The 14,216-nt window shown below is 42.5% G+C and overlaps 1 protein-coding gene across 1 annotated transcript in view; it reads left to right on the plus strand.

Annotated features, from left to right (window-relative positions):
* The window catches only part of LOC138292289 (zinc finger E-box-binding homeobox 1-like), a 399,590-nt gene that overhangs the window by 177,268 nt on the left and 208,106 nt on the right, over nucleotides 1–14,216 (plus strand). Inside the window, exon 2 of the mRNA XM_069230798.1 lies at nucleotides 13,553–13,768. Coding sequence (XP_069086899.1) covers nucleotides 13,553–13,768 — 216 coding nt within the window. The remainder of the gene's footprint in view (nucleotides 1–13,552; nucleotides 13,769–14,216) is intronic.

Below are 14,216 nucleotides of genomic sequence, written 5' to 3' on the forward strand. Positions count from 1 at the left end.
GCGGGAGCACCGCCGACAGGCCGGCGGTGCTCCAATGGGGATTCCGACGGCGGCGGTAAAGCCGCGGTCGGACCGGCACCACTGGCGGGGTCCCGCCAGTGTACCGCCGCCCCATTGAATCCTCCGCGGCGGCGCAGCTTGCTGCACCGCCGCGGGGATTCCGACCCCCCCTACCGCCATCCAGATCCCGGCGGTCGGACCGCCGAGATCCGGATGGCGGTAGGGGGGGTCGCGGGGCCCCTGGGGGCCCCTGCAGTGCCCATGCCACTGGCATGGGCATTGCAGGGGCCCCCGTAAGAGGGCCCCTACATGTATTTCACTGTCTGCTGCGCAGACAGTGAAATACGCGACGGGTGCAACTGCACCCGTCGCACAGCTTCCACTCCGCCGGCTCGATTCCGAGCCGGCTTCATCGTGGAAGCCTCTTTCCCGCTGGGCTGGCTGGCGGTCTGAAGGCGACCGCCCGCCAGCCCAGCGGGAAAGTCAGAATTACCGCCGCGGTCTTTCGACCGCGGAACGGTAACCTGACGGCGGGACTTTGGCGGGCGGCCTCCGCCGCCCGCCAAGGTCAGAATGAGGGCCAATGTCTTCATACTATAAATAGTGTTGAGTTTTTCTCTTTTTCCACACAACTGTTTCCCATTCACTGAAAAGCTGAAAATGACCTCTTCTGAGAACACAAACCACAAAGTAAAGGATACTGTAAATGATGCTTCTAACTCAGATACAAGGTTCAACGATTTTTAGTGTCCAAATGTAAAAAAAAATATTTTCGGGAAATATTATTTTTTCCATTAGCTGTTTTAACTTTTATGTGTTGCAAATAAGCTTCAAAGCTAATAGGCAAATTATTCAGTTTCATTGCCCTCATTTTCTGTCAAGCGATGAATGGCTGTTCTTCAAGCATAGAAACTTTACTCTATAAATAAAACAATGGCAAATTTCTTATATCAGCACATCCTACACCCAAGGAGGTGAACTGTGCAAATGATGCCTTTTCGCAATACAAGTATCTCTAGTAGTCGCATGTAAGGTGTTGACAGTCTTCGTTTATTATGTTCTGGTATTTGTGTTCCTGCATTTATAGGCTAAACTATACCATTCAAGAAGCAAAGAAAAGAGCAGAACTAAATCCACCAGACATTCCACAAGATCGTTGTGGGTCATTCAATGAAGAGAAATTGAACTAAACACATTTAGTGGTTTGGCAATTTAGAGAACTAAGCGGACTGCAATAGTGGCTGGGCTGAATTTATAGCCCCCCTGAGTCCTCGTTCGCGCAAACAATGATATCCCGCCATACTTTGGTAGAATGCACTGCACAGCAATGAGAGCATGCATAGTAACATAGTAACTTTGGTCCAATACTTTTTCAAAAGAGGGTAGGAGATATACAACAAGTGTAGCAGAAAATCCGCTGTCGAGTTGGACTAGCGCTGATTCCACGTCATACAGTGGTGATGCTAGCAATGAAAGTTTACTGTTGTGTCTTTAAATCCTTCAGCTTTGACTCACATAGCACACTGTGGCTAAGACCGATGGAACATAACTATTACTTATGCTCGGATGTTCATTCAGCTGACTGTTCCCACTGTTGGAAAACGAACGCTGTTCTATTTCAATTGTTTCTGTGGATCGTAGCTGCAAGCCAATAATCAGGCCGCATTAGAGGTTAAACACCAGCAAAGAGAAGAATGCTCACATACCAACTTTAAGAGGGATAAATGGACCAAGAAACTGACAGAACAAGACGATGTACAAATGAAGAGCGAGAAATGCTTAAATGGGTGATGTGAGCTCTTCCTGTTCTGGTGAATCGATTCTCTAGACCGGAGATGGCAAATTGATAAACCGAGTCATTGTAGACCTGCCCTAGACCGCTTGAGAGGAGTGAACCAACACGTTGAATCAGAGGACACAGATGAGAGGGGCTCTATCCGACATTGTCTCTGTAATATTTAAATACTATTTAGATGAATGGCAATTTAACAACATCAGGGAAAGTGCCAGATCGAAAGCAGAGGAAACAAAAGCTGCTCAGTTTTGTATGAGGATCTTTTCATGTTGTGCAAGCAGCTCCACCGGACGTTTGAGCGACCAAGGTCTGACTGCTTGAGGTAGCTCCACCTTTGGTATTGCATGGCCCCACTTTGGTCCAGGCTGAGTACATGTAGCATGTCTTGGGCATGTTCCACGCTGCACTGGATATGCAACAAACACTTAGCCGATCTGAGACTAAAGTGGGAAGGTGGCAAAGGGAACCATTTTGGTCCTGACAATTGTCAAGCGCGCTCCTTATGCAATGAACCCCAAAGAGATTCCTATGCATACTTGACTTATACAGACCCCATCCATAGGATACACTTGTGTGACAGCAACCTGCAGGCCATTAGGGATAGCACTGTAGACTTGTGATGGTGGTGGACACTTCCAAACACGTGTGAGCAAGCTGTTTTCACCTACACTGCTTCGGGGCAAAGGTGACAAAGTTAATCAGTGGTTTCTAGGACAAAGTCAGAAGTGGCTTTTGGAACATCTTTTCGTATTTAGAGCCTGTGATTTCACTCATACGTTAAGCCGTAAACAGCAATACATTAAACATGAAGTGCAGTTACACTTGCATAACTGTAGGGAAATCAGTGTGTCCTTGTACATTAAAGATCCTGGAAGCCTGTGGTAGAAATGAGATTGATCCTTTGTATGGGCGGGCTGAGAATAAATGGTGTTTCACTTCTGCCTCTAAGAAAACACCTCAATCCCTTTTGTAGCACATACGTTTGTTACCGCCAATCAGAAAAATAGTGGTCAGCACCAATGTGTGTGAGAAATGAACAAAAATGTGCTTGAATCCAAACCAAGAAAAAACGGTGAGTTTTGCTTTTTGAGAAACAAGTATCAAGATTGCCATGGAGTCTATGGCCTCTATTAAAAGAAGAATTTTCAAATTACCCGTTGTAAGACATTTCTTTGGTTAGTCCTGTGACTGAAACTCAAAGGAAGGAATAAGTCAATAGATATGTATCTGCAACGCATTCGAGCCAACGTCAGCAGGTTCAACACAGTAGCACCAAATGTGACTTTCAGTAGAGGGACAGTGTGCCCAATGTTGTGCCATGTCAGTATTCCAGCCCTGACACCAACGGGGTGGAGCAAATTATGGTTGTCCAATTACTTATGCAAAGCAGGAAAGAAAGTAAATATGTTGGTGCTAAATAATCCATTGAATATGGCCCCCAATTTCTTTACATTAGTAAGGCCATCACTGTAGCATAGTTAGCCCACGATCTCAAAAGGCATGATCGATCTCGCTTCTAAAATGCTGCATAGGTGATGCTACAGAAACAAGGAAACAACCAACACAGTGTATGCAATGTCACTTCATTCGTGGAGCAAAACACAATAGAAACATCTCAGATTGTTTAAAAAATGTATGCAATGAATTTGAGATTATCAAAAGATTAAAGCATACTTAGTATGATTCAGTGGTTCATCGAGCAGGTTCAATTTCACAAAACCGCTGTCAAAAGCAACAAATCAAAAAGGACTTTTGCTGTATTTTGCATGTTGCTTCGATGCCTTAAATTAATGCACATTGCAATGCCCACCTAATCAATAACAACATTTTTAGTTACATTTGTCCCGAGGATTTAAGTCTTACTTTGAGATCCTTGTTCAGTACAGACACTGATTAGTGTGAGGGACCGTGGTTTGTGTGTTTCTGAAGAGATATACGGCACAGGAATCTTTACATTAAAAAAAATACCACCATGAAGCAAAAACAATTAATTCACCACTGTTTGAAGATGTGTGTCCCCTCAAACTAGCCAATGGTTTTAACATCTCAATGACAGTGTTGGCAACTGCAGAAAATCGGCATGAATATTTCTAGCGAGGTATTCAAATGACTTCAAAAACAGAGCCGAGCGGCTTGAGCACAGCAGCAATCTATTTGCGTCCTACAAATCACAGTCTTTTTCTTAATCTACAGAGACCCACGTTACCACCGTTTTAACATCACTCAAACAAGGACCGCTGAGCAGGTAACAAAAATACAGAGATCAGTCACTCTGTTGTGTACTCTCCGTTATTAGACGGTGTTGTATTTCCCAAGTCCTATGGATATAACATAAAACTGTTCTTGATCATGGCACCCTAGCTAGAGCTACTGTAATTTAGTCTTTGCAGCGAGAATAGAAGTAAACCGTGTGAATTTGAAGGTCCTGACAACCATGAAACACAAGCAAAGAGACACTAGGGCCCATATTTATACTTTTTTAGCGACGCATTTGTGCTGCTTTTTGATGCAAAAATGGCGCAAACTTACAAAATACAATTGTATTTTGCAAGTTTGCGCCGCTTTTGTGTCAAAAAATGACGCAAATGCGGCGTTAAAAAAGTATAAATATGGGCCAAATTGTATTTTGTAAGGTTGCGCTGCTTTTGCGTCAAAAAGCGGCGCAAATGCGGCATTAAAAAGTATAAATATGGGCCAAATTGTATTTTGTAAGGTTGCGCTGCTTTTGCGTCAAAAAGCTGCACAAATGCGGCACTAAAAAAGTATAAATATGGGCCTAGGTCCTGTACAATAACTTGTATCTCTTTGTGATTAGTGAAAGGCACACCGCTTACCACTGGCAGCAATGTCCGTGGACGTGTGGATGTCTGTTACGAATTAAGAGCTTATATTGAGGACACTTGTAGTACCACTGTCCATATTTTGAAAAAATGTATATGTTTCTTTTTTTGCTGTGAAACAGGAAATATCACCTGCCTGCTGACTTAGAAAAAATATGAACAAATTCATCTATGCTCCGCTGAAGGCTTTTTCATAATCTGGAATGATATCACAACAAATGTGTCACATGAAGACATTTTTATGAGACAGCCACTACTACGAATAACGATAGTTATGAAATTCTGTAGACGAAGTGGAACTTATTACCATTCATGTTGTCAACTGTGCAGAATGACTGGGGGCCATTCATAGCTACAAGGAGCTTTCTGTTTGCACACAGACCACTTGATAGATTGGGAGATCGCCCCATTGTGTTTAATGCCTCATCGCCCCCAGCACTTCATGTAGGGTCCTTCCAAGGCAGAGTAGCCAATGCTGAATAGTGCTGGTTGTTTCTATATGAAAATAGCTCAAAGTGATAAAATGACTCATGCCCCATCAGATGTACTGCTTGTTATTTAGTGAATCATGTGGGGAAAACCCATTTATAAATGGGTTAGGCTTACAACTGAGTAAGTGAAATAAAAGATGCTTCTAAACTCCCCCAAACCGCAGAGTGCATGTGTGATAAAGTTGCATTTTTTTATTTTTACACTTCAAATTCAACACCATACCAAACCTTTAAATGTGAGGTCACCTTTTCAACATTTAAAACCCTAGAAATAATCCAATCCCTGTTTAGCGGGCATGGGGACAAGCAAGTCTGCACCTAGTATTAAGATAACATTCAGAAAAGGTGAATAGCAAAAAAGTGTAAAGTTACTACTAGGTAGCAGTAGCAAGGTTACACATGATTAAATGTACTTGTTTAAATTTACCTTTGTGAATAGATCCCTCTGTCTTGAATCTAGTGTGCTTCAAAAACTGATTCAAAAACTGTCCCACCCCTCATCTCGCTATCTACATCCTGGAAGCAGTACCTCAACACTCTAAGGGGCATATTTATACTTTTTGATGCAAAACTGCACTAACCCAGTATTGCATCAAAAAGTTTAGCGCCGGCTTGCGCAATTCTACAGTGCCAGCCGGGCGCCATATTTGAGGAATGGTGCAAGTCGGCGCTAAGCTTGGGCTAGTGTCAAAATAAAAGGCGCTAGCCAGGTGGGAGTGAGGGTAGGGGAGATGGAGATTGATCATCAAACAGTGACTCTAGGCTGGCTAGAGGCAAAAAACTAATGCCGCTAACCAACCTAGCGTCATTTCCTTGACACACAACCATCCCTAACACATGACTCCTGTCTTATAAATGACAGACGTCATGCCCACCACCCCAATGGCCAGCACATGGGACCAGTGTCAACTGGGCATGGCCTTTGCACCCAGTGGTATGCAGGGGGGGCCATGTCAGGGCCCTCAATGGCACTTAAATCTTTTTTTACAAATACTTACCTATACCTACCCTACTTACCTGAGCTGGGGTCCCCCATCCTCTGGTGTCCCTCTGGTGTGGGTGAGCTTAGCACCATTATTTGGGTCTGCCTTCCATCCATGCGTAATTTTAGCACGAGGGGATAAATATGGCATTATGGGGATAGCGCCATTTTTTGGATGGGAACGCCTACCTTGCATCTCATTGACATTCATGCATCCAAAAAATTACGATAACTCCAATATTTTTATGCCAGACAGGTCTGGCGTCAAAATATAAATATGGAGTCAAGTTTGCACCATTTTTGCATAAAAAAAACATGATGCACAAACAACGCAACCAGAGTATAAATATGCCCCTAAGATCTTTCACTACAGACACTATTGTTAACAGAGCAAAGCTTATACTAGTGTGTAGAACCTGAGGGACCAGTGCAATAAATGCTTTTGTAGTCACAAAGTCTGCAATTTAGAAACTTACAGGCATAATTAACTTCACATCTCATCCTAAATCACAAAGTGCAGAGACTGTGAAAGGGGCATCCCTACATCTTTGTGATTTGGAACACAAAGTATCAATAGGCTGTCACCACAACTGCAGTCAAAATGACCAATCAGATGTAACTAACTTTCACCTTGTGAACTGTGAAGGCTTTCTTGAGGAAAAGATAGCAGTCCAGGGCTATAGTGGACAAATGCATTATGTCTCTTGAAGGAACAAGAGCTGTTTTCTTTAAAAACAATATAGGTGTCAGGGACTGGTAATGCAGAGAGGGAGGTCCACTGCACCTTTCAGGCTTCCATCTCTATATGTGAAGGAATTCCAGATGGTCACATACTACCTGTTACCTCATCCATCAGGTAGAAGGTTTTTCAGTGCATCTGAATAGGACATGACCTATGTCACAAAATGAAAGGCAAGATGCAAACCCATAAGTGTGCAAAGAACCAGCTGGTATGCGACCAGCCTTTTGTAAACTGGAGTCTCTGTTTTATGTGTATACAGTACTGCTCAGTGCTACATGAAACACTATGCTAAGGTTTGTGCTTTATAAAAATTAAGTATACAATAATATATTTAATTGTCATTGGCTCCAAATGAGTGCCCAATCCGGTTTCTGGTAAGACTGTAGTTTCTTAGTTTGCCCCTTTTTAAAAATGTTTTATGTCTTTTGTGAATTTTAAGTGAAATAACTTCACATGAAAGCAAGACCGTCATGGTTACTTTGTAGGGTTCCTTCTTATTGAGACAAATACATTCTTTGTTAATATTCTAGACCATATTGACCTAATCCCATCAGGCAATACACATCTTTCTTTTCTATAGCATAACAAAGAAACTCAAGAACCTTAATAAACAAGTGGAGGGGTGAAATATACTCTCACAGATGGTTGTAATACATGTCCAAAATATGAGCACTAGATTCTAGGGGCACATCCTAGTTTTAGGCTTTGTAAGTTCAACAATTGTACCCAATCGTGTGTCTAATCATCGACAAAGGCATGCAAATTATGGAAAATTAGGGAGAATGCAGCTTCTGTGACCTGGCATGGCTGTTTAGGCTGGACTATTCCTATGTGAGCATGGACAAGGCTGCTATACAGATGGCTGGGTCCAAACTGAGGTGGCATGGTGGATGAAAAAAGATGGATTGGGATGTGGCCTAAATGATCACCACTGGCTGAGATTAATTCAAGCATTCCATCCACATCTTTGTTTTTTTACTTTTGTGATTCAAAGCACAAAATATTACTTTTGCAATCCAAACAATACTGCTGCCATGTACCAGTGGCTTTACTTCAAAATGAATTTGTTTAGGCGTGTCGGTTAGCACTAGACACAACACCACCATAACTTGCACAGTCCACCAGGTTGTTCTCATGATACCTCTTTTGATTTGACTGTTTTAATGCATAGTATACTTGCTTTGAGGGGCTTTTAGCCAGCCCTCTTCATCCAGTGGTCTGTTTTTGTGTGATTCACATTTTTCAGCCACTGGCTACAGCATAAAGCATGGGGTAATGGATCAACCCCATTTATCCAATGACCAACTTCACTGTGAGTGATGGCATTCTGCTCTTTCATTTAAGGTAAACATAGGCAGGGAACTTCTGTGGCAATATATGCACTTTGAGACTAAAAAATAATTTTGCTTTTTACCAAACTCTTTTTTCATTGTTAAGGGCCCAGCAGTTTTTCCAGCAATAACATTTTGCAAAGGGCACAACAAAACTAAACAAACATTGACAAAGCTAAAATCTAGCAGCAAAAGCCAAACCTATTGGCTTTGCCAATGTTTGTGTTTCTTTTAGTAAAATTGGCAAACTGGCATTTTGAGAATGGCGAGTGACCCACGTTATGGTATGTGTTGTGTGCACAGTCACCATAACTGGCGAATTCCAGCAGTTTTGCACACTTGAGAAGTACCATAACTAAGTTTTTAATTGTGTGATTTCAGTTAATGTTGAAGGATTTTTTGGAACACTTAATTTCCAACCCCAACTGTCCATGGCCTTTAACTGCCCATAGCACGAGTTAATCATAGGGCCTGCATTTCAGCCAGACCCTGCGCCCAACCCCTTTATGAGAACAAACCCCGCTGTTCACGGCCTTCAGCCATGCGTAGCAGGACTTGGCCACAGGGACTGTCTTATGGCCAGGTCTTGTGACCGTCCCACTGCAGGGTGCCAACCCATCACAGGGTGCCAAACCCCCGCTAAGCATCCATACAAGCTGCCAACCCTGCATGTCCTTTGGCTCCACACAGTTGATGGACAGGTGATCGGCAGGATTCACAATTTTCTGAAGTACCATTTAAAGCCCACTCTGCACCTTTTATGAATACTTATAGTTCAAAAACCAGGCAACATATTTATACCAAACCAATGAAGGTACGCTTTAGGAGTAGGGTTCTACTATCATGCCAAGTTCAGGGTGAATCCGTTCAGTGTTTTTGCTTTTTCCTTTCGCCTTACTGTCACATTCCACCTCCACCCCCTAAAAATCAAAAGAGCTACTGAACTTGGGCTCATTGGGATTACCCCTCACCCCATTCCATCTAGAAAAATATATGTGGACGATCGTGTCTGAGAAGCCACTTCTAAGTAAATGAGTAAACAAAAAACTGAAAACAACTTTGCTAGGTGCATTTTTAAAGGTTTACTTTTCCATGTGAAAGGTGGCTGGCCATTAGCAGTTTTCCCAAAGACAGTTAACCTCTCCGTTTATTGGCCACTTCAGTTATGTCGGGGGAAGAGGAGGGTTGATTTTTTTTAAATAAAAAATCTCTTTCACAGTTTATGGTGACAGACGGTTTTCTGTTCAGGAAAATCCCAAAGCAGGCAGTTTCACAACAGCTTGGAGGTTCCGACTACCAGCATGCATTGCTCCGCTTTGTAAACTGGAGCGGCGATTTTGGCCTCGCTGGGCCACGTTAGCTTTAAAAAACATGACGGTATGTGGCGCAAGGAGGCGCTAGGGGCTCTTAAATCAGTCGTTTGTGTTTTGAGAAACATACATTTATGACCTATGCACCATTTTTTTAAATGTATAATTAGTGTTAACGCGGTTTATATATGGGGTAAAGATGTACGGAGTACTGATTGTACTCAACAGCAAAGAGGATAAAAACGCCTCATGTATGTTGATTGGAATGTTTATTTTATTGCTGTTACTTTCATCCATACAATTTTCCTTACTAGTGCACTGAAGTCGGAACAAAACTGATTAGCAGAAAGCAATCGCTGAGATGAATGTGTACAATTTCAATTTCTGAACCCGTGTCTTTTTTTCTAGAAACTGTAGCGTGACCCGCTTATGTGTCTATTTAGGTTTTGTCTGTCCGGAAGTGTATAATTATTTTCTGCTGCAATTTGTTTTTGCTTTTAGTCCAATTGTCAGCTTGTAGTTCTATTTCTTCACTGTAATATTCCTTTTTGTAATTTATGAGGTACTAAACTGGAGTTTTTTGATTAAGAGGAACGTTTCTAAATCCTTGAATGGTTTTCTAAGTGTAATTATGTGACATTTTTGCCGTGTGTTGGTTTTACTTGTGTTTTATTGTGTTGAGTGGATAGTTTTGTTTTTATATTTTTGTATGACAGTGCAGTTTGTTTAAGGTACTTTTGTTTGTGGTCGGCTTATTCTCTTTTGTGTGTGGTATGTTGTGCGAAAAGTGTAGGCTTGTACGTGTGTGGTTTGCAGCATTTGATATACCGTATGTGTTACGGGTTCCTATAAACATTTCTGCGTTTTTATGTGTCTTGTTTGGGCCTCTGGACGCGAACCTTGTCGGATTTACAAAAAGTTTAGTTTCTTTTCGGGTGATTCAAATTAGACAGGCGAGGTGCCAGTTGTTAGGTTGCATAGTGAGTAGTGGTAGGTTTCACTGAGACTAGTAGAGCTGATTCTGTTGTTCTTCATTGCATTCATTTCACTTTCCTAGCAATCGATTTAGCTACAAAGTTAACTTTCTTAAAAATATGGTAAGTTTTTTTTAAGTGGTAAGCAAGTCTGAGAATTCATGGGAAGAGCTGAGCGGTGGAGCCAGGGGCCAGACTTGGAGCTAAGAGCCCAGACATGAGCCGAGCCGAAAAGAAAGTGAGGAGCTCCAACCATGTTCTACTGCGATCACTAGCCATGCTCTAAGATAGCCTCCCTTACACTGCCACACATTTAATTCTATTCCCTCACATACACTCGCTTTCTATTTGCCTCTTTGGTTCGATCTCTCTCTCTCTCTCTCTCTCTCTCTCTCTCAAGCTTTTTCTCATGTCCTCCCACATTCTCTCGCTCTCTGACTCGGCCTCCTTGCATCTTTCTCTATCCTGCTATCACCCCATCTGTTTCCCTCCCCATCTCTCTTCCTCTTTTTCCCCTCCCACTGTCTCTCTCTTTCATTCTGCTTCCCTCTCATACTCTCCAACCCTCCCTGTGAAATCAGTGCCTTCCCGGACACATGCATGTAAAAAACATTCCTATAATACAGGTGTAGGGAGAACAAACATTAACATATCAATGAAACATTGAGAAGACCGTGTCTAACACAGAAGCGATGCACACCTTGCATTAATTCCCCTATGTTACATATTATCCTTCCTAGTGTAGCAAAAAGCCTTCTGGCGCTGGTGGGACCCCAGTGTTCAGCAGAGGCGGGGCAGGTCAGTGCTGTGGGTATTTTACATTTTGATTATGTGTTATCTGTGAGGGTGCAAGAAGGAGAGGTAGGGGAAGAAGAACCTACAAGAAATTGTAGCTAGTTTTTGGTCTGACAGGCCTGGGTGACCTCGGGATATGTTAGAGCCAAGCATCTGGCTTGGAATAGGCCTGAATGCAACTCACAGAGTTTTACTCTGCGGAATTCTGTGAAGTTACAAAAAAACTCTGTGAGATTCCACGAACAGGGAAAAATTGGCACGTTGAGCTGTTTGTGCTGTGATTTACTACCAGGAGCTCGCTCTGACCTAAAAAATCAGCGTGAACGGCACATATGGGGCACCAGAAGGCGCAGATTCTCGAGTTGATTTTGCTGCCTCTTGAGTAGATTTTCTCCTTGAGCAGCAGCTTTTTGACTGTAAGCAGCTGCAACTGCCCGCAACCACCCACGATGGCGAAATCTCACCGGGTGCCCTCCTAGTGACCGAAAATCATGTTAGTGTATGCCAAGTCTTATCGTCAATTTACTGTGTTCAAGACATACAGCAGTTGGCGGAATTTGGCCAGAGCTCCGCATTACAAGTGTACCACAGAGTGGCCAAAATTCCACCAATTCCTCCGATGGAGTGAAATAAATTGCCCACCCCTAACTTGAACAAGGCTCGAGCATCTAGTGGTATGCCTGCGTCTACGTTCATTGGCTTTGCAGGACGAACTGTGTTAAGATGCTGCCAGTCAATTTTTTCCGATCTTCTACTGCCTTCTACATGTGCTCTGTGGCGGAATCGGCCAGTTTTCTACTAACATTTCAAGTTTTTAATATCAACTTGCACTTCTATGGAAACTGCAATGACAGTTACCAAGATATTGCCATGGTAAGTAGATGTGGAATTGGAGCACAGAAAAATGAACTGACCACATCAAAATCGTCACTTGGGCTTCCAATAGGCAAATATAAAGGTATTGAACCCGAGTCGAGTATGTGCAGTTTGGCTAAACTTTGACCTAATATCAATTAAGAGAAAGTTTAGAGTAGTGCACATATGGTTTGACATTCCATACCTTTATTGTGATTTCTGTGTGTTTTTACTGCATTTCTGTACTTCATAAAGTTTTTGGTTCATGTTGATATAACATCACAGTAATGAAGGGTATTTCTACTTCAGGCTAGGAAGGCTTTGTGCCCCAGAAGTTGCCATCATTTTGTAAGAAGACTTGTTAATTTGTGGGGTGCTGACCTTTATCCTTCCAGAAGGTATATGTAAAGTTGGTAACCTAAGCTTGAAGAAATGCCTTCCCACTTCCTAAATTAAGAATGATTTCAAGTTATTTAGTTCACAGAATCACACCTACTGATTTCACTTCACACTAACTTTATGTAGGGAAATGTTTTGAGTCATTTCGAGAAGGCGATGAGGGAAGTAGGTTGGTGGATATGCACTGATATAATATTCCACAGCTGAGGTGCTTGCAATACAAAATGTCAAAGGCATTAGTGGCTTGCTGAACGTAGAGACTGGATGAGTTTCTAGCAAGGACATTTTGTGTTATACGTAGGTTGATGCCATGCATTAGAGGCAGGTGAAGGTGAGGCACCTTATATTAAAAACAGATTATACCTGTGAGGCAGTAGAAGTAGTGGAGAACAGTACTGACGATAGGTTAATTTAGAAGTGGTAGTAATGCAGGGAAGCAATAAATGTGTCAGGAAATTGATTTAGTGGACATTTTGTTGGGCTCCATTTTAAACATCTCCAGAAACTACTGGATGGTGAAAGTCCATTGCTCCATAGTGTGATTGAAGGTCAGCCAGGTTGAGCCTGGCAAGGATCCTCAACATAATAGGAGTAAAAATAGTCACCTGCACCAGGCCTGCCATGTGCAGGAGCTTAGGTCAAAGAGGGGGGCGCGTGAGAATTAGACTGCCTCCTTTTATTTCAGGAGAAAGTCTGAGTTTACCGTACTTGTAGTGATGGTGTCTCATTCCAGAGGCTAACATCTGGGCCTTATCTGCAGTGCCACAATTCATTAAAAGTAAAACCCAAGGGTTTGGTATAGGTGATGACGCTGGCTGGGTGGATAAAAGCTGGTGTGGTTGTGGGATGTTGGCTGAGTCCTGTAACATGTTTCTGGGACCTAACAAAAGAATCTCAGATTGAAACCATACAAGTTTGGACCATTAGTACCTGTCCACCATCTGAGGGAGTGAATGATTTAAAACATTATGTACAGACAGTATAAATGTACTTGTACTGCTTCCTGAGCCTATTTTTTGACTGCAGTCTTTGTTGCAGGTTCACATTTTGATGTAACAGAAAATGTGGAGAGCCCTCTCAACCAAGAGCCCAGCATTACAGAGGGGAGCATGGGTACTCCAGTGGGCACCCCCGACGCAGAACAACCAGCCTTGGTATGTGACTCTCCAGAAGAGACCAAAGAAGCCCACAAGGAAGACGAAGGATTAGGTGCCAACACATGGGCATCACCAAGCACAAAGGATCACAATCCAGGTAAGACTTAGTGATGGAACTGGGGTAGCTCTGTTCTCGTTTTTTTATCTCCGGAGGAGTGGCTGTGAACAAAATATCCTACTGTGATTGGACAGTGACCTTCACTTTCAAGAAGGGACAACTACTATGTTGACCATATTTTAATCCTTATTTTAGCATGGTTTCTTCAAACAATGCCAGTTAGGGATCCTTCACCCATCGCAATAACTACCAGAAAAAACTCCTCTAGAGCTACAATTATATAATATGGTAGGCTTAATTTCTGCTGAAATTTGTAACTGCAAAATACTGTTGTAATGTAGAACTCCTATTGTCTACTCTAAGTTTCAAAGAGGAAGGGGTGGGGCGGGCATGCAGTCTATGTAGTGATGCGCCTGTCACAGTCATGAGTACATGTAATGCAAAGTACAACAAATGCTGACCCGTATATAGACCTTACTGGTAAGAA

Source organism: Pleurodeles waltl, chromosome 4_2 (genome assembly GCF_031143425.1).
Source record: "Pleurodeles waltl isolate 20211129_DDA chromosome 4_2, aPleWal1.hap1.20221129, whole genome shotgun sequence".
Taxonomy (NCBI): Eukaryota; Metazoa; Chordata; class Amphibia; order Caudata; family Salamandridae; genus Pleurodeles; species Pleurodeles waltl.